We start from the raw sequence: 26276 nt of genomic DNA on the forward strand, positions 1-26276 counted from the left end.
GGCTGCGCGGCGTTGTGTCTGGTTCTGACGATAGCATATTCGAGGAAGACGAGGAACAGGGAACGCGGGTCATCTTACACGCATCGCATACTTCTACACACTGTTCCGCCGCTTTGCGATCTTTCTTCTATCGTCAAACGACAACGTCAGCCTCTACCTCCTCTATTTCCGACCGCTTTTTCTCTATGATCTCCTGCTGAAACGCCTCGTCGTATTGCACACATACCATGCACCATACTTTCAGCATCTGTATGCGGGTGAATATCAGAATTTGCGGATGCAATTGGCACTACTCACCCCGTGTCCGTTATTCCAGGCATTGTATACATCATCCTCTGAGAATTTGATGACGTTTTGATTCCACTTCGACGCTCGCCCACTCGCGTTGTCCGAGTTCTCGCATACGAAGGCCTCCATATCCTCTCGGAGACCGCTGTTGTCCGTCTTGCGCGCAACGAAGTTCCTCGTCCAAGATCGACGTACCTGACATCACGACACAATGGATCAGCTACTCGTGAAGGTCAAGGCAAAATATTAACAACGACTAACGCGCTCCGTTTGGGCCTTCCATTCATCTAACGTGAAGCGCGGTGTTTCGACTAACTGGTAGTCGCCAACGTACAACCAGCAACACGGAGCAGCGCGGACGATGAGGCGGAAGATGCTGGGCCAGCGCTGGGTCTCTTCTTCGCTGGCGCCCGAGAAAAACAGGCCGCGCTGGCCCGGCACGCGCGGGCAGTGGGGATCGTGCGTCGGGTTGAGGAACATGGGTTTTGGCACAGTGCGGTTGCCGAACACTGAAGACAGGAAAGGCCGCGTCACGATTTGGATGAGGTGATCAGGATCGAGGGTGATCGTGCAAGGTTTAGACTCGAGTGCGTTGAGGCGCGCTTGGATCGTCTTTTTGTAGAATGGTAGGAGGGACGCGGTATCTGCGCGCATCTATATATAGACGGTGTCATAATAGGAGTGTTATGCTTCGATGAACTGATAGAACTCACACTCCATGTGCGTTGTTTCAAAAGACCGATCAGTGAACGGATGCGCTCCGGTTCGTCGAGGGGCAGCTTCCCAGAAGCCCCCACATCCATCTGACCCAGCTAGAATGTCAGTCCAAAGTTGTGAGGTCGCACATGAGACGCACCGGTTCAATCTTGGGCTTTAGATCGACTTCCGTCTTGACTGATGGCGTGGCGGATGTTTGGAGATCCGTTGAAGGAAAGGTCTCTTCAAACGACCGAGGGCTGGGACAAGTAAATCGCGATGCTTATAGCAAGCTATAAGAGGAAACCCACACAAGTTCCGTGTGAGGGTTGTTGGTGTTGTTGGATTTCGAGGCGGAAGCTCGATCCTCGCGCGATGCCACTGCACGTACGTCCTGAAGCGAAGGTACGAACACCTCTACGCGAAGGGCGCGCCTCTTCGAGGGCCTGCTCCGACGCTCGCCGTCGGCATCTTGTGGGCCGGAGGAGCGCGGACGCTTCGTGACTATGGCCTTGACGAGAAATTCGGATCCGTGCATACAAAAAAACAAGGGAAAACGTACAGGTTCACTAAGGTTTATCTCTGGCTCCCTTTCTGTGGGCTGGAGAGGATTTGCCGTATCACTGTTTGAGATGACGTCATTGGGACCCGATGTCTCGAGCTTTAGTCGCAGCGTCTGATTTTCCGCGTTCAACCTCTGGATCTCAATTGTTGACGCCTCCGCCTCGGCAAGGAGTGAGGTCTTTTCGGCGACGAGCTCTGCGTTCCATTTTTCGAGTGTTTCGATCATGTCTCTTCGCAGAGCCGATAGCTGTGCGGCATGATTCGCACTGGACATAGCAGGGTCAGAGAATGCGAAGAGCGGCAACACGAAGAGATGGGGGAAGAATCGTCCACTCACCTTTTCTATCCAAGACGGCATGTATTGCGGTCATTCCAATCTTAAACTAATCCAGATATCAGTATAGAACTGAGAGGGCACGCGACGAGCCTAGACTTGCCGCATGATGGGAAATGAGGTGTCGAGAAGAGACGGCAACGGAAATGAGTGCGCACCTTCGAGTGTCGTAACCACAAATGAGGCATTCGTGCACCTGCAAGTCAGCGACGTTCAGTACGAGGCAGAGAGGCAGGAAGACCGCACTGCACACGGTGACGGTGTCCGACGCAGCGGCGAGCAGCGGGTGCATATTTGAATGTCCGGTTGTGCGAGCACAGTCAGACCTCGCCGTGCATTGCGAGCTATTGCGAGCTCGACTCACATGCGGGCAATCCACTGGCGACATAAATAACCATCTCCATTCACACCGTAGCTGCGCCCCCTCTCACGACCCCTCTCGAGCTGCGAGTTCGCGGACGCTGGCAACATGTCCTTCCCCACCATCGCTCTGAACGACGGAAACAAGGTGAGCAATGCCCATCCCTGGACTTGACGGACCACTCGAGCCAAGAAGATTCCGGCCATAGCGTTCGGGACAGGGAGCAAGTTCTTCCGTCAGGTGAGCGCCTCGTTCGCATCGTCGATCGACCACTTCCGGCATTGAGCTCTGCGCGCCACGACAGGACGTAACTCAGTACGTCGATCAGGCGCTCGAGTCCGGCTTCTCTCACATCGACACCGCAGCGGGTATGCTCCTCATCTTTCCCTGCCCTCCGTCCCCGTGCGTTGCTGATATCGTGCTCGGTGACCGCAGTCTATGGCAACGAGGAATTCGTGGGCACCGCGATACGCGAGAGCGGGCTCGACAGGTCCGAGCTATATATCACGACCAAGTACGACGGAGGAGACATTCAGGAGAGCATCCGATCGAGCCTCGACAAGGTGCGTCCACGCTCTCCGCTTTCGGTGATGATACACGTCGTGACGATCGTCCCCCAGCTCGACGTCAAGTCGGTAGATCTCTACCTTATCCACTTCCCGCGGCTCGTCGAGCACGATTTTGAGGGGACATGGAGGCAGATTGAGAACATCAAGGAAGCGGGCCTCGCCAAGTACGTCAATGGCACGCGCTGCTCAGTGTTTGGAAAGATGTTGAAAAGTGCATCTAGGAGTATAGGCGTGAGCAACTTCTCGCTCGACGACCTGAAGAGTGTCGTCAAGTCCGCCAGGATCAAGCCAGCTGTCAATCAGGTACTTTGACTGTCTTCTCTCGATCGTCCCCTCCATTGATCGCGAGTGCTTCAGATTCGCTTCCATCCGTACAACTTTTCATCGTACAAGGATGTTCTCGAATACTCTGCCAAGCACGGCATTGTGACCGAAGCATATGGCAGCCTTGCGTCAGTACTCCCGTCGACGCTCGTCATCTGTTTCTCATTCAAGTCTTTTATGTTCGTTTCCAGTCCCATCACGCAATTTCCGAATGGGTCGCTTGATCCAGTCCTCGCTACGATCTCTAAACGGGTCGGTGGAACACCCGCACAAGTCATATTCAAGTGGGTCCTCGCGAAAGGTGCGGTGATCGTGACCACGAGCTCCAAGACCGAGCGACTGCAGGAATACCTCGCCGTCGCGGATCTCTGTACGTCCACCAAAGTCCTCGTAATCAGAAATCTGCTGATCACGCTGCCTTGTAGCCGATCTGACACCCGAAGAGGTGGCTGCCATAGACGAGGCGGGCGCGAAGGGCGCCCCGGCCTCGTGGCGAAGCCTCGCGAATGTTTCGGTCTCATTCCTTCTTCTCCTTCGCATCGCAGTAAGCTTGCTGTTCCTTGGGTACGTCGCGCTGGCATCTTCGAAGCGGTCTTGCTCTTTGATCGCCTGAGCATGGCTGTCGGTGCGGTATGTCTTGTAGTATATTCTATAGAACGGTGTGTGCATTCTTGGCCTTTGTCAAATAGAGCGGGCTACCTTGGAAACAGCTGCTGTATCGAACTGCCTTCTTCGAGGTTCCACACGAGGCAATTCACTGCCAGATGCCGCCTATCACGGTATTACTGGTAATCGACCTCAAGCACCAGACAGTGGCGACGTAGCGGCGATGTCCACTGCTGTCGGTCAGATAGGAACATAATCTGTAACATTCGGAGCGCAGATGCTCTGCGATGTAGCTCCTTCACAAGTCGACACAGGCACTTCGTGTGCAAGAAGACTTCAATTCGTTTGAGACCCTCGTATGAGAATCAAATTAGCTCTTGGATATCTTGTTGCTGGAACTCGATGCTGGAGCGTCTGGGCGTCGATTCAAGCGCCTAGTAGCGATATGTATGTGAATGCTTCTTCCATCTTCGAACAATCACATCCGTACGTACGTATCGTGCCAATCAAATGTCCATGATTAGTTCACTCTCACGTCCATATATGCAAACATCTGTCATGTTCTCTGGCTGTACTCCTCCTCTCCTAGCGTGCATGTCTTCCCAAGCCGGTCCCTCCGGCCTACATCGTCTCTCCCAGTCTATTCGACCTCGAGCTGACAATGAATCAGAAGAGGCCGCCATGATGGCGCTCCTCGCGCAACTCACTCTCGAAGATCTCGAAGAAACAGAGAGCCGGCAAAAGGGAAAGCAGAGGGACGATGCGCCTCTTTCGGACGCCGAGCTCGCATTGCGTCTCTTTGTCGAGGATGCCCAGGCCACACTCAGCTTTCAGCGAGATCGCGCGTTGGCGCTCAGCCTCCAAGGCGATGTCGACGTGCAGAATGTGGGAGGATATCAAGCACCTCAGGCGCCCCCAGTCGTGCGACCACCTCCACTTCCACCGAGACGTGCAAATGCACCAGCGTAAGAATCCATTATCAAAAATTGGAACAGTGTGCTGATAGAGCACCGTTGCTTAGCCCTACTCTCGCGCCAAATCAAACAAGGACAGGTGCCGCGAGTCAGACTTGGGGTAACTGGTTCTACGGCATCATAACTTCGCTTGGGTTCAACTTAGAGGAGGAGGCAAAATCCTCTCAACCATCCCAACCCCATCCCCAACCCGTCCCCTCCTCGAGGCAAACCTTGCAACACTATATCTTGCGATCATGAGCTGACACACCATCACCTCCAGCCGCGGTCAAAACTGTGTAGCGTGCCAAGATCCTATTCGTGGGATAGCCCTTCGCGCTCCGTGTGGTCACCACTATGACATCGATTGCATCAAGGATCTGTTTGAAGCCTCTACACGTGATGAGTCACTCTACCCGCCGCGCTGCTGCCGCACGCCCATCTCCTTGACACTCGTACGCCCTCATCTGGGAGAACTCCTACTCAGGCGCTTCGAGGAGAAAGGTGCCGAATTCGGGACCCAGAAGCGCGTATACTGTGGCCAGCAAACGTGCAGCCGTTTTCTTGGACCACAAGAAGTGGTGCGCACCGGCTGGTTCGCCACGAAGGTCAAGCCATCGGTGCTCGTGTGTACCGCCCCGCCCGGCTGCGGCGCGCGCACCTGCAGCGGATGCAAGGTGCTCGTCACCGCGAACACGCACCTATGCACCGATGACGCGTCCGACCGCGCGTTGCTCGCCCTCGGCGCGCAGCAAGGCTGGTCACGGTGCCCCGGGTGCAGCCGCATGATCGAGCTCAACTTGGGCTGCTACCACATGACGTGTCTCTGCAAGACGGAGTTCTGCTACCTATGTCGCGCGCGGTGGAAGACGTGCGCGTGCCCGCAGTGGGACGAGCGCAGACTTTACGCGGCCGCAGAGGCGCGGGTGGATGGGCAGAGACCTGATGTGAGGCGCGCGCAGGCTCCCCGTGCAGCCGACCCTTTCCGTGCTCCTGTGCAGGAAGAAAGAAGAGTGAGACAGGTCGATCCCCCGCGCCCTGCTGCTGCTGCTGCTCCTAGGCGGCCTGCGAGCACGAATGCGAACACGGGAGAGAATAGGCTGTCTCAGGCCAATTTACGACTGCCTGAAGCTCACATTGTGACGGAAGAAGTTAGAGCCAGACGTATTCAGGCTGTCGAAATGGCGAGGCAAGTTGAAACCGAACAGCGGAGAGTGCAGCTGGCACGTGAGACCGAACGAGCGAGGCTGGTGCGCGAGGCCATGGAAGACTTGCGCGAGAACCACGAATGCGCACATACGAAATGGAAGTATCGTCACGGGGGAGGAAAATGCCAGACATGTTTCCACAATCTACCTCTTTACCTCTTCGTGAGTCTTCTGCAAGATTCTTGTTCTGAACCAAGACCGACAATTCATATGATCTTCCTCTCGTCCAGAGGTGCACAGGCTGTCAGATTTTGTCATGTAATCGGTGCCGCAGAAATAGGCTTTAAGTCTCATGGAGAGACGCCTCGACGTCGAAATGTATCCGCTCGAGCGACGACGATAATTCGAATCATTCTCGAATCCAACCGAGCCGCTTGGAATGTTAACAGTCTTGCGATAGGTCTTCATTTTTGAGCGTGATGGGTCAATTTACGCCTTACCTATATGACGAAGTCAATTGCTGAGCACGAGGGCGTTCAAATGTACCTTTCATTCAATAGACTCGGGCTTTTCTTTTGAACGTTTGAACTCATGAGCATATTACGACGGAGCACCTGCTTACTGTTATGGTTACGGTTACGCCGCTGGCCTGACGCTGCACGGTAGACAAATGCTTGATTTTTCATTAAAAGGACGTGCTTACGCACAGGCTTTGACCCTCTTTGACCAGGGCGGAGTCCGGCACGCGGCACGTGTGGGAGCAGGTGTGATGACGTCACGCGTTCGTTCCTCCGACACATCGAGGCTAAGAATAGGCTAAAACCAGTCTAAAACCTGCCAAAACCTCGCCCTCTACAACGACATTGACGATTCGCACGCATTCCACGACATACCACTTATATCCATGGCAATTGACAGACACGTACGTAGAGGACATACCAGTACGCCATGATTCTTTTCGCTCAGCTGCCCAGCATAATTTCAACCCTCAGTCGTTTTTGGCCTCCTGATATTCTTCGGCATTATCGAGGTACGCCCATCGGTAAAGGTGACATCAATATAAGCTTAACCTACTTTTTAGCTTGCCATTGCATCATGGATCACCTCTCGCTTCAATGCGCGCCATGACTTTCCCTCACTTACCATCCGCGACCGCACGCGCTTCCTGGTTTTCGCCTCGGCGTGGACCATCGTCTTTTCAGGCCTGTTCGCTCTACTATTTCTTCACTCTGCATCGACGGGTAGCGTCCTTACAAGTGTCGCTGCACACTCCATCGTCTTCTTCTTCACGTGGGTGTTCTGGACGGCCGGTGCGGCCAGCATCACTGCCGCACTAGGCGGGGGTCTGAACTGCAGGTGTGCTTGGTTGTTCTCATCAAAACCTATGGTAGTGGTGACGTATCCTTTTACCATTTTCGCGTCTACAGTAATACAGACATTGTCTACTGCAATCAGCTGAACGCAGTCGAAGCATTCGCATGGGTCGAGTGGTACGTCTGCTGCCCCAAAGCCTCGCACGTGCATGCGTTTCGCTGACCTCGCGTCATTCTCTGCGCAGGGTTCTCACCACGTTTGCCATCATCTCCGTGCTCCTCTTGGGGGTCCGTGCATTACGTCGCGGAGATGGCTACCGCGCACAACTGGTCTCCGCTTGACCGCCAAATTTTTACCTTATACCCTGCTCTTCAACAATGTTTTCACCTGTACTCTGGATGACATTCCCTGTTGTTGTTCTTTTATTGATTGAAGTTCTATCGTCTTTGAGGAGGCTTACTCAATTAGCTTTTTTACTGGCTCTTTTCTCTTCTTTACCTAGCGCTTCGGACTATACTCACGTATGTTCACTGACGATGACCCAATTATTCCGAGTAGAGTAACGCTCTGTATAATTTGAAGGCAGCCGAAAGTCTCTGCAAGAAAGCGAGCATGTGGGACGTCCCCCGAAACACGGATCGAAATGCGAGGATCGCTCATCTTGCTTATGTAACGTACACGCGGACTTGCCCTACTGACGCTTGTCGCTCAAGCGCTCAACTCCGGGTTCTTATTTCCTTGCATGCATTGAGCAGCGACAACAAGTCCCCAAAGTACTCAGTGGCCTGCCGCTTTGTTACTGGCGAAGTGGATGCAATCTTTACATATTTTTGTCCCACAGAAGAGCTGTTGACGATAGAAACATTTCATGCGTGCAAACCGCTACACTACCGCTACACACTCGCCGGCGAAGGCTCATCCCGTCGCCATCATCAGGAAGTTCGCCTCCGAGTCTCGTCTCAAATTAAACCAATTCTCTCAAATGGACGACAGGCTGTTGTTACCTTGAGGCTTGTGGACATTTTATTAGTCCTCATGCTCGAGCTAGGCTAATCTCTTTCCGGACGCTTCGAACAACAGATGGAGGATGTCTTGACATCCGGGCATCGATCAACTGCCACCCAGTACCCATGACACCGCCGTACGGCGCCGTACTCGGTATCTTTTCTCGGTGTTAATCATTCATTGCTTTGTCTCGATCTCCTATTTCTTGTCAGGATGGCTACGTTCCACATGTTGCACACTGCTGCGCGCCCGGCTAGGAAGCCCGTCGAAGGCCGTCGAGTCCATCGAGATCATGCAACAGTAAATGTCTGGAAATAAATAGTCTCGTCTTGTTGCAGTTGTTGCCCCATCCCCTCCCTTAGCATCTTTCTCAGGTTCTCTCCTTTCTCCCAGGCCTTGTCCTGCTTCGCCAGATCCTCTTTGTTTCTGCGCCCTTTTCCACTCATTAATAATCCAATGTTACTTAACGCCCTTCGCCTTTTGGCTCTCTTGCCTGCGGTAGCGCTCGTTGAAGCGCAATTATCAGGCACGGTAGGACCTACCACCAAGTTATCTGCCAAGGGGCACACTTGCAGCGTCTTGGACTATGGAGGCAAAGTCGGCAGCACCGACATCGGGCCCGCCATAGCCAGCGCGTTCACGGTGAGTCGATTCTGTACTGTCGCGAGCAATGACTAATTTAGTGACTCTTAAACTAGAACTGTGTCGTGAAAAACTCAGGGTCGACATTGTACATCCCCGCCGGGAACTACGAGATGAAGACTTGGGTAACGTTGAACCATGGAACGAAGTGGGCCTTCCAACTTGATGGGCTTATTACCCGCACAGGTGAAGCATTACTCTCACAGTCTGGACCGCGGTTGCTCATGCCGGGCCTTTACAGCAACTACCGGAGGACACATGATCTTGATCGAGAACGCAGACGATTTCGAGATGTACAGCGCAAACTCGGCTGGCGGCATCCAAGGTCACGGATACCAGTGCCGTAACGCAGGGTATGTCTCTTTTTCTTTCGCGTACACTCGTCATTGATCGTATCGACGCAGCCCTCGGCTCATTCGTATTGTGAACTCCAACAACTGGTCGATCCACGACTTGATCCTCGTGGACTCTCCCGAGTTCCATCTCATAGTTCAAGAGGGATCCAACGGAGAAGTGTATAACATGGCCATCCGTGGTGCGAATATTGGTGGCAGCGACGGTATAGACATCAGTGGAAACAACCATTGTATGACACCTTCCTCAAGAATTGACACTGGTCATCGAGTAATTTTATTTTTTACATCACAGGGGTCCATGATGTCGAGGTCACGAACCGCGACGAGTGCGTCACTGTCAAAAGCCCAGCATCCAACTTCTTGATTGAGCGCAGTAAATTTTCGCGAAGCCTATCTTGACACGATCAGTTGCTCATCCATTACCTAGTTTGGTGCAACCAATCTGGAGGAAGCGCCATTGGCAGCCTGGGCGCCAACACTGCAATCTCTAACATTGTTTACCGGTAAGAACTTTTACTGTGCCTTGGTTTCGCTAAGGTCCTCGCTCACCATGCTTCAGCAACATCTACACAAACGGTGGCAACCAAGCTATGATGATCAAGTCGCACGGCGGTTCCGGAAGTGTCACCAACGTGCTCATGCAGGACTTCATTTCTCACGGTACCGCGTACGGCCTCACTATCGATCAGTACTGGTCCAGCCAAGCAGAACAGGCTGGTTCAGGTGTTAAGCTCAGCAAGATCCAGTTCAAGGTCCGCTTCTCTATTTCTGAGATGACAAGGCACTGACATACAATGCGTCATTAGAACTGGGACGGCGAAGTCGTCGACGGCGTCCAACGCGCCCCTGCACAATTCATCTGTGCCGATGGGGCGCCATGCGAAGGCGTCACTCTGGACAACGTGAACATGTGGGGCGCGACAGGCAAGGCGAACTACAAGTGCCGCTCTGCCTTCGGGACTGGCGCGTGCCTGAAGTCGGGCAGCGCAGGCAGCTACGCTCAGACCACGGTAGCATATTCCAGGCCAGTCAATTACCACACTCCGAGCAAGATGTCAGGAGACCTGGCCGCTGGGTTCGCGACGAACGCCGCAATCCCTACCCCGTGAGTGCTTTTGGAAGCTGGTTCAGACGTGCCGCCTTACTTTCATCTTTAGCACGATCCCTACTTCGTACTATCCTGGTCTTTCACAGATCACTCCCCTGGCGAAAAATCTCTAGGGAACGCACTATTTATATTTATTAGTTATTCACATTATTTATCTACAGGCTTTCGTTGTAATTGATGACTTTCCAGCTCAAAAGCTGTCTCACTGTGACAGGTCTGAAAGATGAAAAGATGGTCCTCCATGAACGTCGGTGTGCTATCATTGGCAGCGAACTGACCATTACGACGTTTTCAAGCGCGCGAAGTGATGGCATCAAAGCGGAACTTGAAACATGTTCGCACTTGATAAGGTTGGTCACTTGCTCTGTCTTTGGACCATCATGGATGGCAGACGCGAGTTCGGGGACCATAGATAACCCTCGCCGTGATTTCGCATTATCAACGTAGGTTTGGGCGGATGGGGTGGAGATGAGCAAGAACCTGCCGAGAAGCGTCATCGACGCAGGTCGTAGGCTATCGGTACAAGACTTTGAGATGAAAGGAAACTAGTAGGTCCACAACGCAATCTGGTGGTCGTTGAGTAACGGATGTGAAGAGCAGCGCGTATATTGGTGCCACGTCACAGACGCTTGAGGGATCATAGTACGGTGGCATCCGGCGACAAGGCAAGTGGAAAACCTTAACGATCCTGAATGAAAGAGTCCAGCACACGAGAATACCCAAGCTGATAGTACGGGGATATAACTCGACCTACGACCTTGTCTAACGGCGTCTCCCTCCTTTTGTGGCGTAACGGCTTGTTGGCATCCCTGCCGTCCTTGAGATGTCGCAACAAGTCGGAACAATATTCTTTTCGATCGCATGGCGAGGCAAAGCACGACAAGTGCCTGAGGTAGGGAGCTTGCGATCTTGTGCCAATACCTGGCTTCGAGGACATATTGGGGAGATTGACATGAGGTGAACAATGAGCAGCGCGATATGTGGGTAAGATGGAAGGGGAACTGAGCACTGATCTCGTAGCCTATTGTGGGTCTCTAGTCACCCCCCCTGAGCAGTACTCTGGAGAACGCCCTAGAAGAAATATGCTATCAGAGACGGTTCACCGCGAAGGCGCCACTTGGTATATGAGTGAAAGTACGGTTCGAGCTGAGGAAAGGCCTTGAAATAGATCCGCTGAGACACTGGGCGTTAGACGCAAGGATGGGTAGTATCAACGGCTTGCGGCGGCCAGAGGGTAGTGATATTGATGGGTGAGGTGAAGCACTCAGCGATAGGACCAGCATGTCCATCCGGAAACCCAGAAAAATATTTTCCAAACAGATTTAATATAGCGAGTGAGTCGTAGGTGTACCGAGAGATAAAGGCGATGGTCTGACTCGCGTGTGACGAATTGAACTGTTTGAGTATCGAAAGCGGGTGACGGTGACGGCGATAGCTGCATGAAAAGACGGCGTTCAAAATCAAGACGCGAGAAATATCGATAATCTGAAAAACAGCGCCGGGGGGAGGTAGGGGGAGGCTAGCGTCACAATGGTTGGCGACGAGGGAAGATGGACAGCAAATTTCCATGAGGCCCGGGCCGACAAACGCGATTGCAGAACAAGTTTCAACTGTGGCTTGGCCTGGCTCAGGCGCGAGTCGAAACTCCGTCACGGTCGCAACCGCGTCTTTGACGATCACAATCTCCGCCTCCACCTCCTCTTGTCTGCGACTGTCCTTTACAACTCGTTTCCGCTGAATATATCTGGCATGCTTACCTCGATAAAATCCTGACCAAGTGGGGATATCGGCCGGGCAGGCTGGATATCTCTCGATCGTTGATGGACGAGATCCAGCACCCAGACTATGTCCTCACCAGCTCAGGGCCTTAACCGCCATAGATGTCCTGGGTTTATTTCTCGAGCATCTGCTCGACGTGGTCTTGAAGAGTTTCCAGGTTCCCATTGTTTGACTCGGTGTATTTTTTGCCAGCATCAAATGCAAGCCATTGGAAAACACGGTACGCCTATCATTATTCGATTCACGTTATCGGTCTCTGTCTTGCAGACTCGGCGTTGTCATGCCTGCTCGTTGCGTCAGACACTGTGGTCGGGCATGTCATCTTGTAGTCAGATAGGCATTCTTTCTTGCCTTGCTCCTCGTTTTCGTCTGGCTGCCTACACAAAGGACTCACCGCTGGGCATGGCGTGTTCGTTCTGACGTGCATAGTCGCGCTCTTCATCACTTGGGTGTGGTATCCCGCGTTCAATATCATTGCTATTGAGCGTTCTGTGTCCAATGATCCGAAATTATTGTTCGGACGCCGTCTATAAGCATACATCCTTGTGGCATGCTTCTTGTATATCTGCCTCGTCATCATACAAGAGACAGATCGTTAAAACAAAAGCCTACTGTATTGCCTGTGACATGCGTACAGGTCACGGTCACGGTCACGGTCCACCATAGTGGGGGGCAAATGCATTGGATGGACATCGTCCAAAAAATAGTGGGATTCTTGTATCGAAAGAATCACGATCTATAGAGGCTTTGACTCATATATGAGCAAGCCGTGTTTTTCTGGGGCGGGTGAAACGATGAATCGACAGGCTTGGGCGGAAAGATGGAGGCGTCTTCACCGGCAGCATTGCAGGCAGATGCATGATGGATGATCCTAGACATATATGTCTTGCTCCGTACTTGAGATGAGCTATTGAAAATGTGATGATCGATATGGAAGGGGGCAACTCACCGATCTTTTACCCCAACAGTCCTGTTTCGCTCGTCTGGCGTTTTTTCGTGACCAGTAATCACATCCCTCTCAGAGCCACGAGGCTGTCTATATACATCCCGTTGCCATCCTCACATATCTCTTGTGATGAGGATTATCGATGTTTGACTCGCCGATTTTTACCGCAGCCCGGGCCTCCAATCAGCTTTCAGAAATACAGCTTCAAACCGCTCACCGTCCACAGAATACACGACCTTGGATAGGCAGAGGGTTATCTTGAGCTGCTCTGGTCGATATATCGCGAGGGGGTGCCTTCCATCGGCGGCGAACGGCAACGACCATTGGCGCCCCGTCACTCTTACGCCAGCCGTCGCTTGTCCAAATGAAGCCTATCCTCTGATCCCCTCCTCACGGCATGGCAAACACAGGGACCCAGACGGACTCGCCTCTTCCCATGTCCATTTCCGTGCCGAGTTCGCATTCTTTTAAGCCTCGGAGCCTTCTTGCGATTCTATCCCACTTCTCCCCCCTTCCTTGTTCTCATACCCTCTCTCCTTATCTTGACCGTCTCTCTTTCTCCTCGCTCCTCACTCGTTTTTTGTCTTACAATGCGCCGCATCGAGCCGCACCATCCCTCAATCGCGTCCGTCTTGACCCAAGCCCAAGTCTATCCTTGGGTGCAGCCTAGACGTCACCCCCGCCGGAGGCGCCACCCTCGCTCGACGCCACACCGTCCACGCTATCCTCCCCAGTTAGATGAAGATTACCTGATGGTGCGTCCTGCTGCGCAGCCTCCCCTCCGACGCATGCTCAAAGCGCCACGCGCCAGAAAACCGTCGATTATCGCGACGCCGCGTCCCCCTGCCCCCAGCCACGCTCCAGCTTCGCTCTGGCGGTAAGACGTCTCCTTGCTCGCTCCGGGATCGCCGATGGGGCTGACCCGCTCCGCCCTGCGTCGCTCGCCAGCCCGCCCTCTTCGACGACTCGGCAGCGCTCGACATCGCGCACTACGAAGAACCGACGACCGCCACGACGACGGACGAGAACGCCACCGCGCCCATGATCCCCGCCACCGCAGGCGCCCGCTCCAAAAAGATGAAGACCATATGCGCTCGCGTCGTGGTGAGCCCAGCTCGAAGCCCCCGCCCCCCAGCCACCTACTGACGCGCGCGCCTCGCTCGCGCACACAGAACCTCATCCACGCCGTCTCGCTCAAGTGCCGCGGGCTGCACCGCGTCAAGAAGGTCGACCGCGGCTCCAACTTCGACCTGGACGCGTGAGGCGGCAGAGCGCCGCAGAGCTGCAGCACCCTCGCCCCCTCCACACTCCCGTATTTAACCCATCCCCGCTCGCTCGCTCACGCACACGCACGCGCACACGCTCACGCACACACGCACACGCACGCTCTCTCCCTCCACACACAAAAAAAAAGAAAAACACCGGCGTTGCCCGCCCCGTTTTTGTCTCGCAATTGTCTCGCTTTTGTTTTCCGTATTTTCATCCCACCCAACCCGCCCCGCCAAGAAAAAAAAAAAAAAACACAGCCCCGTCGCTCGCTCGCCGCGCCACGCACATACCACCCACCCCCACCCCCACCGTTCTTTTGTTCACGCCCCGCACCACCGTTGTTTTTTTGTTTCTTCGCCCGTGTCCGCGTTCTCTCGTAGCAACCGTAGCTTTGCCAATGTACAACCTGCTTGATCTCGTCGCACAGGATACGCGTAGAAGGGCCGCTTGCTTGTTGTGTTGAGCGGGCGGCTGGCTGAACAACACGCGCAGCGCGCAGCATCTCGCCTCATCGCCCCCCCTCCGCGAGGGAGGTTCGTTATTTCGGCCAGCCTTACGTAAGTACAACGTGCACCCAAATCAGTCTCACTCCGAAGGCGCGGTGGGAGAAATGGCTATGACTGAGGGGGCGGTGGGAAATGAGATGCGTGACGGGAGCGCACGGCGCTTGGGGCGATGTCGTTGCTCAGAGCGGGCCCGATGAGGTCCAGGGAGGACCAAAAAAAAAAACACACATCGAATGTAGAGCATGCGTTACAGTGTACAATTCTGGATTCTACGGATATCGTCACATCGCGTCGATGACCACCTTCAGCTTGGCCTCGTCCAGTATCTCGAAGCCCTCTTGCGTGACCTAGAATCGAGAAGGGCGCGATGAGCTCGCTGCGGATAGAGGGCGGGCTGGAAGAGGAAGGAGGACGGAAGGGGAACAAGGCAGGGCGGGTGCGTAATGGAATGGAATGGAACGGGGCGGGACGGCGCACCTGGGCCAGCTGCACGTTGTGGTGATCCAGCTTCTCTTCCATCACCTGTTTTAGGACGCGGAGCGTCAGGACGCGCGCTTCCTCGAGGGTCATGTTCTGGCAAAGGAAGGGCACGCGCGCGCGGGCGCGCGGGCGGGCGGTCGTCAGACGGGATGCCAGGGAGAATGTGGGCCTCTCGCGTCACCTTGTGCCATTTATCCTGGAGCTCGCTCTGTGCGGCCTCTGAGCCGGATCCGATCGCCTTGGCGGAGTACTGGACGAACGTCCCCGACGGATCCGTGTGGAACCTGCGCGCCAGCGTGAGCCCCATCCATCCATCACGCCTCCGCACGCGCGACACTCACAGCTGCGGCCCGAGCTCGTCGACGCCCGCGATGAGCAGCGCGACGCCGAACGGGCGACTCATCATCGCGTCCTCGTCGTGCACGCTCTCGCCGAAGCGCAGCGCGAGGTCGCACACCGCCTGAGTGGCGCTCTCGACCTTGATGCGCTCGTCGTACGTGAAGGCGTGGTTCTGCGCGGTGACGCGCGCGTGGTCGACCATCGTGCGCGCGTCCGCGGTGAGGCCGGACATCGCGCAGCCGAGGTGGGTGTCGATCTCCATGATCTTCTCGATCGTGGAGGACTCGAGGAGCGGCGACTGCACGCGCTTCTCGACGCCGAGGACGACGCCGAAGGGCGTGCTGACGCCGACGGTCGTGGAGCCGAGCTAGATTGGGGGGACGGGTGAGGAGCGGGCGGGAGGGATCGATCGTACGGACGGACTTTGATGGCCTCGATGGCGTACTCGACTGGGTGGGCCGGGTGAGTATGGAGACTCGAGATGCGGGCTATGACATACCTTGGAACAGACGACCTTCTGGGGAGAAAGTGTTGACGCCGCGGTCTGAACACCCGCGTTCAGGTCAGCTCGCGGCGCAGGAAGGACATGCTCTCACCGTATTCTGAGCGTGTCAAGAACATATTGAGGGGGAGGGAGGAGGGGATGGAGGGGCGGAGGGGATGCGTGTGCGGTGCAATAAAGCAGACCTCGTGATCAGGACGCGCGTCGCGTCCTCGGGCCGTGGGAAAAACATACCCTCTTTGCAAGCCTTACTTTTACGGGTGCGACTGGAGATCAGGCCCCCGTTTTCGTTCACTCAGGATTCTCAGCAGTCTCCCTGCGCATTCAAACGAAATGCGCCGGCAGTCGTCTATCGCGAACCACGGCGTTCATGCAAACTGCCGCTGGTTCTGGGAAGAAGCAGGGGCGTGATTGAAGTAAATACAAGCTGGGGAAGGCATGGGAGTCCGAGGAATTGCCCGCAGTACGGAAATATAGCACAGTTTGGAAGGGTGCCAGGGGATGAATTGAATCATCGGAGGGGCGCGATCCGTACCCACGATGGAGCGGGTTCGATCAGAGCGCTGGCGGGGGTAGACGGGGGGACGTCGAGGATCGCTCTTGTACGTACAGTACGTGCTTCGCGCGAAGCCGTTCGGCATGTTTTCCTATCAGATGGAACCGCGAGGGCGAGGTTCCGGCGCACCTGGCTGTCGTGCTTTCGGGTATGCAGGGTGTATTCTTGGAAGTCGAGAAAGGCGAGATGGCAACGGAAGGGCGGACGGACAGCGCGAGCTCTGTTCGGACAAGTTCTGTCAGGCGGGTGTCGGGGGATCCGGCGACTGATGGCGGTCGGATTGGGGACGATGTCGAGATGCACCGTTCGTGGATTGGTGGGCGGTGCGCTGGACACGCGGCGGGCGAGGCGCCACTTACGAAGCGGTGCCGTGAGCTGGGGCAAAGGGTGCTGACGGACGGCTGGAGGACGAGAGTGATCGGGCGAGTGGCGTCCAGCGATCGGCTGCCTCTGGTGCAATGTAGCGCGGGTGCGTGGTCGGTGCCCCTGGTACAATGAAGCGCGGCTGCGGCGACTGGCCAGGGCTGGGTGCGCGCGTGGACGCGGTGTGCGCTTCGCCCGCCGGTGCAGCCAGCTCTGATGGCGTTCAGGCGCCGGTCCCCCGCTTCTCTCCCCCGTTCTCACACCCCGTCACCGCGACTGCCCCTCTCTCTCTCCTCACAACCCCTCCCCCCCCCCCTCCTCCTCCTCCTCCTCCTCTCCTTCCTCTTCACACCTCCGCGCACACACCATGCCTTCCGCCCATACCCCGCCCAGCGCCCGCCGCCGCTCTCTCTCCGACCCCATCGCCGCCGCCCTCCGCCCGCCTGTCGACGAGACCCCCGCAGAGCGCGAGCGCCGCCTCATCGCCGAACACGACGCGAAGAAGATCAGCGACTCCATCGACGAGCAGATCAGGCTCGACAGGGCAGAGCTCAAGAAGAACAAGCCTGACGTCAAGGTCCTCCTCCTGGGCCAGAGCGAGAGCGGCAAGAGCACGACCCTCAAGCGTGAGCACTCCCCCCCTCCACCACTTTCATTTTGCTCCCCCCTTTTTCTTTTCTTTCCGTCGCCCGTGTGCCCGCGCGTCGTGGCCGCCTCGGGGAACGTCCAGCCCGCAGTCGTTGCACCCGGACGGCGAGCTCGGAACCATTTTTTTCTTCCCCGACCGTCGTCGCGTACCGTCGCCCTGCTGCGCGTCCTATAGGGGGCAACTTCAGCGGCCCTCGTCGTAAGATTCGCGCTCCCCGGGTGCTCCTGCTGGGAAAGGAGCGGCACCTGATTCTCGGCTTCCTCTTTCTATTCCGCGCTGTCCAGCGTGCGCCAGGAACGGTGCGCCTTCCAAACGCCGAACCCGTGCGCTTTCGCCGCCGCGCGGACTTTCCACCGGCCGCTCTGACGATCTGCCCCCGCTCCATGTGTCATGCCCTCCGCAACTCACCCGTTCCGTTCCCCACAGAATTCCAGCTGCTGCACACCCCCGCAGCCTTCCACGCCGAGCGCATCGCATGGCGCTCCGTCATCTACCTCAACCTCGTCCGCTCCATCCGCCGCATCCTCGACGCCATCTCCCCCGACTCGGACCAGCACGACGCCCTCCTCGGGCTCGACTCGGACTCCGTCCACACGACCTCCTCCGCGGGCGACGCCCACGCCCACGCCCTCCCGCCCCCGCCGCCCCTCGACCCGCAGCAGCGCCAGATCGCGACCGAGAAGCACGCGTACTACTCCGCCCGCCTCGCCGCCCTCGTCGACCTCGAGGCCCGCCTCATGCGCATGCTCGGCGACGAGGACGAGGACGAGCCCACGCGCCTCGACGACGGCAGCGCCCCGGGCTGGTCTCTCGTCCCCCCGCCCGCGCTCGCCGCCCCGCGCCCGGAGATCTCCGTCAACACGAGCCCGCGCACCGCCCCGCCGACCCCGTCCGCGCGCTCGCCGCTCGCGGCCGTCGCAGGCCTCGGGCGCGGCGGCGAGATGTCCGTCCGCCCGACGTCCAACTGGAAAAAGGCGCTCGGGCTCGGCGGGAGCAAGCTCAAGGGCGCGAGCCCGGGCACCGGCGAGCTGCTCGGGTGGTGGGAGGATCCGGCGGATCCGGTGCATGTGCTGTCCAAGTACAGCGGCGTGATGGTCGAGCTTTGGGACGATCAGTGGGTCAAGGCGCGTCTGCGGGATCGGCGGATACGGCTGGAAGAGAGTAGCGGTTTGTGAGTTGTTCTGTGGGCTTTCCCTGGCAGGGCTGGGGCTCGGTCGCTGACGCTTTCGCGCGTAGCTACCTAGACGAGATCGAACGGATCACGGCGAAGAAATATATCCCGACAGACGGTGCGTGCCGCGTTGATTTGCGTCGAGGAGGAGGAGGCTGAGCGCCGCGACAGACGACGTGCTCAAAGCGCGGCTGAAGACCGTCGGCGTCGTCGAGCACGCGTTCCTCCTCACTCAAGGCCACACGCGCGGGATGAACTGGAAGATCTACGACGTCGGCGGCGCGCGCAACCAGCGCCAAGCATGGGCGCCGTACTTCCAAGACGGTGAGCCGCGCTTCTCCAGCCCACGCACCCGCGCGGACGTTGGTTGACCTCCCGCGCTCGGCGGCCGACGCACAGTGAACGCGATCATCTTCCTCGCGCCGATCTCCGCGTTTGACCAGGTGCTCGCAGAGGTGCGCCGCAGCTCCTCCTCCTCCCCTCCTTGTGCAGCTTTGAGCTCAGCTAGGCCGTCGTCGCCCCCATGTAGGATCCGCGGGTCAATAGGCTCGAAGACTCGCTGCTGCTCTGGCGCTCGGTCGTTGCGAACAAGTTGCTCTCGCACGTGAACATCATCCTCTTCCTGAATAAGTGCGATCTGCTGCATGTCAGTCGTTGTTGTTCTCGTCGAGCGGGTGGGTTCGGAGGTTGCTGATGTTCATGTTTTTTGCTTTTGTTTGGGTGGGTGCGCAGACGAAGCTGGAGGCGGGCGTGCAATTGAGCCACCACATGTTCTCGTACGGCGAGCGGCCGAACGACTACGACTCCGTGTCGAAATGTACGTCGCGCCCGTGTCCTCCCCCATACATCCCCGATCCCGAACGCGCGCTCACGCCGCTGCGGCGCAGACCTGCGGAACAAGTTCGGCGCGCTGCATCAGCAGAGCTCGCCCAACCAGGACCGGGAGCTGTTCAGTGAGCCCACGCGCCCCCCCCCTCTCTCTCGTCTGCGCGACTGACCGACGATCGCGTTCTTCGCAGTCCACTTCACGGCCGTGACGGACACGCGCCGCACGACGACCATCATCCAGAACGGTGCGTCGGCCGTCTCCGTTGCGGGGTTTTCTCTCCTGCGCGCGCTTGCTGGTGCTGACGCGTGCGGCAGTGCGGGACTTTATATTGAAGGCGAACCTCAAGGACTCGAAGCTGATCTCATGAGCCGCGCCCTGCGTCCGGCGCGCGTTTCCCTGTTTTCCTGTTCGTTTCGTTTCGTTTCTGTTCTGTTCTGTTCTGTTCTGCTCTCTCTCTCTCTCTCCGTCTCGCTTACGAACGCTCCGGGCCACGTCCGCCACTCACTAGTAGATACTCAATCGCTCCCGCTTTTTCCTTTTCTTTTTCTTTCCCGTAGCTCTCCTCTCCTCTGTGTTCGCACGCCGTGCGAGCCGACCCCTCCCGTCCTCGGGCAGGGTAATGTCCTACCGCCCCACCCCACCCCGCCCCACCCCGCCCCACCCACCGCCAATCCATAGTCATTAGTCAGTGGCTCGCTGTACATACACGCTCGTCTTGCAACGCCGTTTGTTGTTTTATCGTCTTTTTATGTCCTTTTTTTTTTTTTTTTTACTTTTCCTGTTCTTCTCCTTTGTTTTCGTTGCCCTGTTTCTCAAAAAGTTATGCCCTGTTTCTCAAAAAGATATTCTCGGGGGTGTGGCTCTGAAGAATGAATGCTGTTTGCGTGCTGCTTTTTATTGCGTGCTGCGTCCTGCGTCCTGCGGGACTGGGACCGGACAGCTGTGTTCGTCGTGAGGAGTGTTCGGCGCCGCTTGCACTGGATACTGATAGCTGATAACTAGATGAGTACTACGTCTGTCGACGTTGTTGGAGGAACCATCAGGTCTCCGATGCTGATCCTATTATTACACAGAATTAGAGTCGTTCTGGCAGAAACTACGCCCCTTTTGGTCTTGAAATGTGGTATGTCCCTATTTGGCATATGTGTTCGGTCCGGGCGTCTCTCCGTCCTCAGCTGCGTCTACCTGACCACAGACCACACGCCTAGGTCCATGTGGCCCAGGACCATACCAACGTAGCAAGTTCGACAGCAGTATTCAATGACCACAGGCTACTCATGTGGGCTCATGTGGTGCTTCGATTTAGAAGCCGATATCCATCTAGACTCGTCCCCATACACACGCACACCTCCCTCTCTTTTTTTTTCTCGAAATCGATGCTCATCAGGAGGTGCCACGCCGCGCCGACTCATGGCTTGCAACGGAGATCGAAGACTCGATAAACACAACGCAGTCGCGTTTCGTGGCACCAACTTGTTTTTTTTAGCCACGACACGCCACGCCACGCCTCGTGCCAGCTTATGACCACAGCCGGCGGTGTAGCTCACGATCGAGTTAGCAGTCGAATGAAGGTGCCACAACGCTCGCGGGTGGGGACGCCACGGAACGCCACCTCCAGCCGCTCGCGCATAGCAGACCGCCGTCTCTGGTACCGCGATTCCTGCCGGCTGGGCCTGGCGTGTACGATCGATGTCCGTTTGGACAGCCTTTTCAAAGTGGCGTCAGTTGCCGCTTGAGGCAGAATTGGGACACATAGCTGTAGCTGGTGCGAGCTGTAAGCTTTCATCTCGCTATCGGTCGTCGTGCTAGGCTCGGCTCTGGGTAAAGGCACTGACTGCTTCTCCATCAACAGTGTCAGACGTGTGCCGGTGTGTGTCTACGCAAGCAATACGTGAAATCATACCGACTTTGCATGTCATATAAGAACCGGACATATCCTGGATGGATCGGCATCCTCGACGTACCCTGGGGTTTTTGCGTACTACAGACGATGTATCTCCCTCGGCTTCCTCGCACCCATACTACCAGCTCGGCGCAGCCGAAGCGGGAGACGTGTCCTAAGAAACCTGCGAAAACAGGACGAAGAAAGTGTCCAGTCCCACTGCAAGCTCTTACCAAGGCCTTCGAATGCCTATCGGGACGCCTACCGAAGAGAAGGCAGGCTGGTCGCAAGCAGAAGCGCAAATCGGACGAACCATCATCCGAGGGCGCACCGAAAGGCAAGCCACCCATTCCTTTCGCACGCCCCACTGGTGCAGTCGGCGCGACGATCTTGGTATTGACTGCTTATAAGCGCAGATGGCAGGTCGAGAGGCGCGGTGGCGACGGATGCCGGCATGTCGACCATCGAAGTGGGGACGACCATCTTGAAAGAAGTCGCAGACCTCGCTCTGGGCGTGCCATACCTCCAGATCATAGCGGCGGTGTTGTCCCAGATCGTCAAGGTCCACGGGGTACGTCTTCGGATGCAGTGGTCATGCCTGGAACAAACCAGGTTTTGACTTTCCGTCCAGGAAGTAAGGATGCTAAGTGACAAGTGCTCAGATCTGAAGGGGTACGTCAACGAATTGCGACGTCTGGTCGATGGCATCAAGGATTCACTCGGCGGGACCGAGCACGTGCCAAAAGACCTGGCACAGGCACTCAACTTCCTCACAAGGTCAGTCGTCGCGGATATGCCCATGCTGAGCGCATTGATATCGGCCTGACCGACCCAGGCTGCATCGTGCCTACACGGGACCGATTCAGCCCGGTTCGGGCAGGCCGATACACGCGAACGCCTCGTTTTCGTCCGCACATTCTGACCTCCCCGCCAGCGCATTAGACGATACCGTTCATGTCTACACAGAATGTACGGCCAAGATGACAGTGCGAAAGATCCTCAAACGAGGCCTCCTACTCGGAGAAATTCAGGAGTGCCAGAACCGCGTTCAATATGCCCTTGCTTTATTCAACGTAGGCGTCGCTCCTGACCTCTGCCGGGCCATGAATTCATTTGTAATTTCTTAGACAAAACTCGGAGTCATCCAATTTTCGGACGCGCAAAAGGCCTACGAGGTCTTGGAGGACACTCGAGGTATGGTCAAATGTATACAGCAGACAGTCGGCAAGCAGCTAGTGAGTCCGACTTGAGATGGTGTTCAAGTCTGTCTAACGAACTCGGTTGCGCAGGATCAGTCGCCATCACCTACCGAAGAATCGTTAGTCTCGGAAGCAGATGATACATCAAAGCCAAACCCTGCACCAACAGCAGATCCCGCTTCGAAATGTACCTGCTCGAATCTAATAGCACCCGGAGCCGTAGATTCGCGGCCGGACTTTGACCACGATGGCAATCCCGATGGCGAGTCTATCTTGTCACGGAGCACTGTGGAACTCATTCCGCCAGTACATACATGTGTTGGCGCTATGTGCCTCTTTTTCCTATGCGTCTTGTCTTTTTGTGACCTGATGATCCCTGACATTGGCGTTGTAGCATATGTACTTTGATCGTTATACTTCCATCTGTATATGCCCCATGCACGGCGTACATCATGACACCTGACCACCTACCACATTCACTGATGGACACGAGGGGATTACAATCTTGACATACTGCGCTCGAAACGAGATTCTGATGTTCATATATAACCGTCCTAGGACTCTAAATATTCGACACCGTATTCGCCTAGATTCAACCCAGGTGACATAGGTAGACGGTTCAGAAATACCCTTCCCGCCGCGGAACAGTGACAGGTGGTGGACGCTGGCCTGCTGAGCTACCTGGACGATCCCGCGACCGTGGCGGCGGCGCAGGACTACTCCGAACAGAGCGCGGGGGACGAGGGCTTTCTATTGAAACACCGTAGCTTTGTGCGCGCACGGGGGTGGGCGAGACGGCCATCGGCGTTGTATTATGCGAATGGCGTGAAGGCGTTGACGGCGTTGGGGGTAGGGCTGGTATAGGAGGAACAGGTGGAGCCTGGAAGGGTGGAGTTGGCGTGGCGAGTATGGGCGCAGGGGAGCGCTGTCGTGAAGGAGTGGGGTTGTTGCGAGAGATCCGATTTGATTCGAGCGCCCGTGGCTGAGGGCGAGCTGGAGGCTGTGGCTTCTCCTTTGGCTCCTGAACCAATAGCTCGTCTAGTAGAAACCTGAAGTCAAGGCCATACTCTTGCAGAAGCTGTAGATAGAAGCAACGATATCAAAAAGAAGACGCGCGTTGAATGGAAGTGTAAATATACCTTACGGCTTTGTGAGTAAGTGATCTTAAGCGCGTCGTCTATAGTCCTTTGATCGACATCAGAGCTGTACACCTGTTTTCGGAACATTTCCGCATATGTCTCCATCTGCTTCTTTGCCCAGTCAATGAAGGCTGTGTCGTAGTTGAGCGCTCAAAGCAGATCACAGTATGGAAGGAACTTACAGCTAGCTACTTCGTTTTCCTTGAAACTCGCCAGGAACCAATCAGCGGTATGTTTGATAGCTGTGAACATCACAGTCGCAAGGTCGTTGATGTACATTCCGATATGCCCCTCGAACCGAAGCATTCGGACTAATTTCCTTATCATTTCGCCGCGAGCCGCCAAAAAGGTTGTTCGGCCCGCCGCATCCGCGCGAAGTCGCGCGAGTAAAGAAATATGGTGAACGACAGTTGTCTTGTGGTTATTAGGCGAAGCCAATGATTGGAGGAGGGAAGAGGTCAGGGTCGCAGTGAGGGGTGTAAGCTTGCTCGCGAGCGGAGGGGTGGTTGATAGCTTGGCTTCGCCTGAAGAAACAGTTTGAGCGCAAATCCGAGAGAAGAGCAAAACAGGATACGTATACCTTGCTCCACTAGCTCAACTGCTCGATCCCATTCTCTCAAGGCAATTGCAACAGTGAGCTCATCTGCAAATTCCCCTACCCAGCGATTGTCCCTTTCTGCTTTATCTTTCGCAAGGTCGCTCATGCCAGCCTTCATCGCCAAATCAGCCATCCAATCTGGTGGCGGAGGTCCGTCTATTGCAAACGAGGTTCGCTAAACGATCTTGTGAACTCAAAATTAGGAAGGACCACGAGAATGACTGACATCGCCACCATTCCACAAGCTCTTCCTTCGTTCGTGTTCGCCCTCTCGTTCCTTCCTTTTCTTGGTCGCAAGTTCTTCGGCGACCTGCCGAAGTTGCGAGAGCAAGCTCTTCTTATCGGCTGGAGACTCTGTGCGATAGACGTGCGTCTCCTTGCCATGCCTAATTTTGAAGACATTCACCATGGCTAAAAATACGTGTGAATCAACTACCTCTCAAAAGGAGTCGGGTAGCATACTAGCAGTATCCTTCGTATCCAGCACGAGCATTTCGTTCAATGGCCAGCACCGCTCCGCAACGAGTTTGTCGTTCTCTGAGGCATTGCGGCGTCTGCGTTTGCGGGCGACAAGGACAGCGTCGTCAAGAAGAACGAAACGTACAGAATGTACTGGTTTGTAGGTTGCGGCATTCAATGAGATGCCGTCCATCTCAGCGACGACGTGTCTTCCTGGCGTGGTAGGCACAAACTTCGTCGATCCTTCTATTTGTGCATGCAGGTTCTGCATCTGATTTGCGTAGAGCACACGAAGGTCAGCGATGGAAGACCGAACATTGCGTCGACGATCTATTGGAAAATGTCAAGGGTCTTCAGACGGAACCAAGAGTGATATCCTACCAGCGACAGAGGCCGATTCATCAATGTGGAGTAAGGAAGGCATGCTCTTCCACTCAGCTAAACTCTCTTTCAATTCAAGCAGCTCGTTTTCGAGGTTACCTATTTCCTTGGAAATATGGACGAACTGAGAGTAGCTGTTGAGGCGCATTATCCTGAGCAACGGTCCGATGTTATAAACACATTGATAACTTACTTCTTGAAGACGTTCCGCTGCAAATCTGCTGCAACATCATCTTTGGAGCTCTGAAGAGAAGACTGCAGTGACTTCAGCTCGGCCTCCGTTGAATTTGCCAGCTTTAATTTTAGGTCTATATGACGTTGTGAGATCATAACTTGGTGCTACATACGGGAAAAGCGCACAGGCATCAGGGTCAAAGGTGTCCGCATCCAGTAGCTGATTCTCTGCAGCCTTGACATCCTCCTTCGAAAGCGTGCGCTCCGGCACAATCTCTTCCTCCTGCTCTTTCAACGGCCCAGGACGCAGTCCAATGGGCAATGCTGGGACCGAAGGGATAGATACATTGCCAGTTGGACCCGAGATGTCGGCATATCGCATGGACATGCGCTTCTTTATCTTGTCGTCCACGCGAGACTTTCGAGCATCCTTGCTAGGCTTGCTCAACTTGGCCGCTGGCTTAGCAGCTTTCGGGCGAGACACGGAAGCTTTCCGGGTACGGAGAGACTCCATCGCAGTAACACTCGGGCGCTTGAGTTACGTGGCTGGTTATTTGGTGGGTGAAACTGATAGGATTCTGCCCAATTTTTCGATATGCGGCCAAACGACGGCGATGGTGGAGAGTCCAAGAGATTCCAATGGAGCGGTGGTTGGCTCAGGCTGCAGCCACAACGTTGCTTCGGTTGGCGACAAATTACATAATGAGTTATGTTTGTTTTCATCGTCTCCGAGATCTCCATCCTCGGTTATCATAAGACTCCTTCTTGCTCTGCCGGTGTCTTTGTC

General features: G+C 55.7%; 11 protein-coding genes across 11 annotated transcripts; 7 read left to right on the plus strand and 4 right to left on the minus strand.

The window, feature by feature from the left end:
* Positions 1-133: 133 nt before the first annotated feature.
* HETIRDRAFT_98950 (uncharacterized protein) lies at positions 134-2174 on the minus strand (the record flags this gene model as incomplete). The annotated part of the gene is made up of 9 exons (XM_009542155.1): positions 134-247; positions 298-483; positions 550-942; positions 1002-1091; positions 1145-1244; positions 1296-1495; positions 1547-1814; positions 2041-2078; positions 2136-2174. The coding sequence occupies 9 exons, from the start codon at positions 2172-2174 to the stop codon at positions 134-136; spliced, it is 1428 nt and encodes a 475-aa protein (XP_009540450.1).
* A 177-nt stretch (positions 2175-2351) lies between these two features.
* Positions 2352-3837, plus strand: HETIRDRAFT_468090 (uncharacterized protein; the record flags this gene model as incomplete). The annotated part of the gene is made up of 9 exons (XM_009542156.1): positions 2352-2390; positions 2436-2483; positions 2548-2611; positions 2679-2806; positions 2864-2976; positions 3034-3115; positions 3170-3264; positions 3328-3506; positions 3562-3837. The coding sequence occupies 9 exons, from the start codon at positions 2352-2354 to the stop codon at positions 3747-3749; spliced, it is 936 nt and encodes a 311-aa protein (XP_009540451.1). The 3' UTR covers positions 3750-3837.
* A 1154-nt stretch (positions 3838-4991) lies between these two features.
* Positions 4992-6190, plus strand: HETIRDRAFT_41331 (uncharacterized protein; the record flags this gene model as incomplete). Its single annotated transcript, XM_009542037.1, has 3 exons — positions 4992-5682; positions 5938-6065; positions 6134-6190. Coding segments are annotated over 3 exons (876 nt in total), but the record flags the coding sequence as incomplete, so codon positions are not given.
* A 557-nt stretch (positions 6191-6747) lies between these two features.
* On the plus strand, positions 6748-7498 carry HETIRDRAFT_121197 (uncharacterized protein; the record flags this gene model as incomplete). Its single annotated transcript, XM_009542157.1, has 5 exons — positions 6748-6784; positions 6836-6873; positions 6925-7199; positions 7271-7333; positions 7402-7498. 5 exons carry the CDS (start codon positions 6748-6750, stop codon positions 7496-7498), a joined length of 510 nt encoding a protein of 169 aa, XP_009540452.1.
* A 1120-nt stretch (positions 7499-8618) lies between these two features.
* On the plus strand, positions 8619-10381 carry HETIRDRAFT_42076 (glycoside hydrolase family 28 protein; the record flags this gene model as incomplete). Its single annotated transcript, XM_009542055.1, has 9 exons — positions 8619-8804; positions 8861-8990; positions 9046-9178; positions 9209-9390; positions 9453-9533; positions 9588-9663; positions 9720-9912; positions 9967-10265; positions 10318-10381. 9 exons carry the CDS (start codon positions 8619-8621, stop codon positions 10379-10381), a joined length of 1344 nt encoding a protein of 447 aa, XP_009540350.1.
* Positions 10382-12776: 2395 nt separating this feature from the next.
* Positions 12777-12926, minus strand: HETIRDRAFT_305747 (uncharacterized protein; the record flags this gene model as incomplete). Its single annotated transcript, XM_009542158.1, has 1 exon — positions 12777-12926. The coding sequence occupies one exon, from the start codon at positions 12924-12926 to the stop codon at positions 12777-12779; it is 150 nt and encodes a 49-aa protein (XP_009540453.1).
* Positions 12927-13583: 657 nt separating this feature from the next.
* On the plus strand, positions 13584-14255 carry HETIRDRAFT_447205 (uncharacterized protein; the record flags this gene model as incomplete). The annotated part of the gene is made up of 4 exons (XM_009542159.1): positions 13584-13748; positions 13805-13870; positions 13942-14097; positions 14166-14255. The coding sequence occupies 4 exons, from the start codon at positions 13584-13586 to the stop codon at positions 14253-14255; spliced, it is 477 nt and encodes a 158-aa protein (XP_009540454.1).
* Positions 14256-15049: 794 nt separating this feature from the next.
* On the minus strand, positions 15050-16252 carry HETIRDRAFT_58514 (threonine protease T1; the record flags this gene model as incomplete). Its single annotated transcript, XM_009542074.1, has 7 exons — positions 16184-16252; positions 16087-16131; positions 16011-16036; positions 15590-15954; positions 15430-15532; positions 15246-15341; positions 15050-15115 (listed from the first exon to the last, which is right to left on the minus strand). The coding sequence occupies exons 1-7, from the start codon at positions 16206-16208 to the stop codon at positions 15050-15052; spliced, it is 726 nt and encodes a 241-aa protein (XP_009540369.1). The 5' UTR covers positions 16209-16252.
* A 1078-nt stretch (positions 16253-17330) lies between these two features.
* Positions 17331-20493, plus strand: HETIRDRAFT_377042 (uncharacterized protein). The gene is made up of 10 exons (XM_009542160.1): positions 17331-17744; positions 18341-18828; positions 18894-18946; positions 19000-19152; positions 19228-19283; positions 19358-19474; positions 19561-19645; positions 19716-19781; positions 19848-19901; positions 19972-20493. Exons 1-10 carry the CDS (start codon positions 17376-17378, stop codon positions 20022-20024), a joined length of 1494 nt encoding a protein of 497 aa, XP_009540455.1. The 5' UTR covers positions 17331-17375; the 3' UTR covers positions 20025-20493.
* Positions 20494-21647: 1154 nt separating this feature from the next.
* HETIRDRAFT_423666 (uncharacterized protein) lies at positions 21648-22789 on the plus strand (the record flags this gene model as incomplete). The annotated part of the gene is made up of 5 exons (XM_009542161.1): positions 21648-21909; positions 21956-22110; positions 22171-22316; positions 22375-22612; positions 22667-22789. 5 exons carry the CDS (start codon positions 21648-21650, stop codon positions 22787-22789), a joined length of 924 nt encoding a protein of 307 aa, XP_009540456.1.
* Positions 22790-23357: 568 nt separating this feature from the next.
* On the minus strand, positions 23358-26099 carry HETIRDRAFT_442829 (uncharacterized protein; the record flags this gene model as incomplete). The annotated part of the gene is made up of 9 exons (XM_009542162.1): positions 25676-26099; positions 25509-25623; positions 25316-25449; positions 24938-25264; positions 24702-24886; positions 24458-24650; positions 24060-24401; positions 23878-24008; positions 23358-23816 (listed from the first exon to the last, which is right to left on the minus strand). Exons 1-9 carry the CDS (start codon positions 26001-26003, stop codon positions 23358-23360), a joined length of 2214 nt encoding a protein of 737 aa, XP_009540457.1. The 5' UTR covers positions 26004-26099.
* Between the last annotated feature and the right edge of the window lie 177 nt (positions 26100-26276).

This window comes from Heterobasidion irregulare (genome assembly GCF_000320585.1).
Source record: "Heterobasidion irregulare TC 32-1 unplaced genomic scaffold scaffold_01, whole genome shotgun sequence".
Taxonomy (NCBI): Eukaryota; Fungi; Basidiomycota; class Agaricomycetes; order Russulales; family Bondarzewiaceae; genus Heterobasidion; species Heterobasidion irregulare.

Excerpts from the sequence above, each read along its gene's own strand:
- HETIRDRAFT_377042 (XM_009542160.1), top strand. The coding sequence starts at position 17,376 with ATGCCTTCCGCCCATACCCCGCCCAGCGCCCGCCGCCGCTCTCTCTCC. Across the intron at positions 19,646-19,715 it reads CTACGACTCCGTGTCGAAAT|ACCTGCGGAACAAGTTCGGC; the intron begins GTACGTCGCGCC and ends GCTGCGGCGCAG. Across the intron at positions 19,902-19,971 it reads GACGACCATCATCCAGAACG|TGCGGGACTTTATATTGAAG; the intron begins GTGCGTCGGCCG and ends CGCGTGCGGCAG.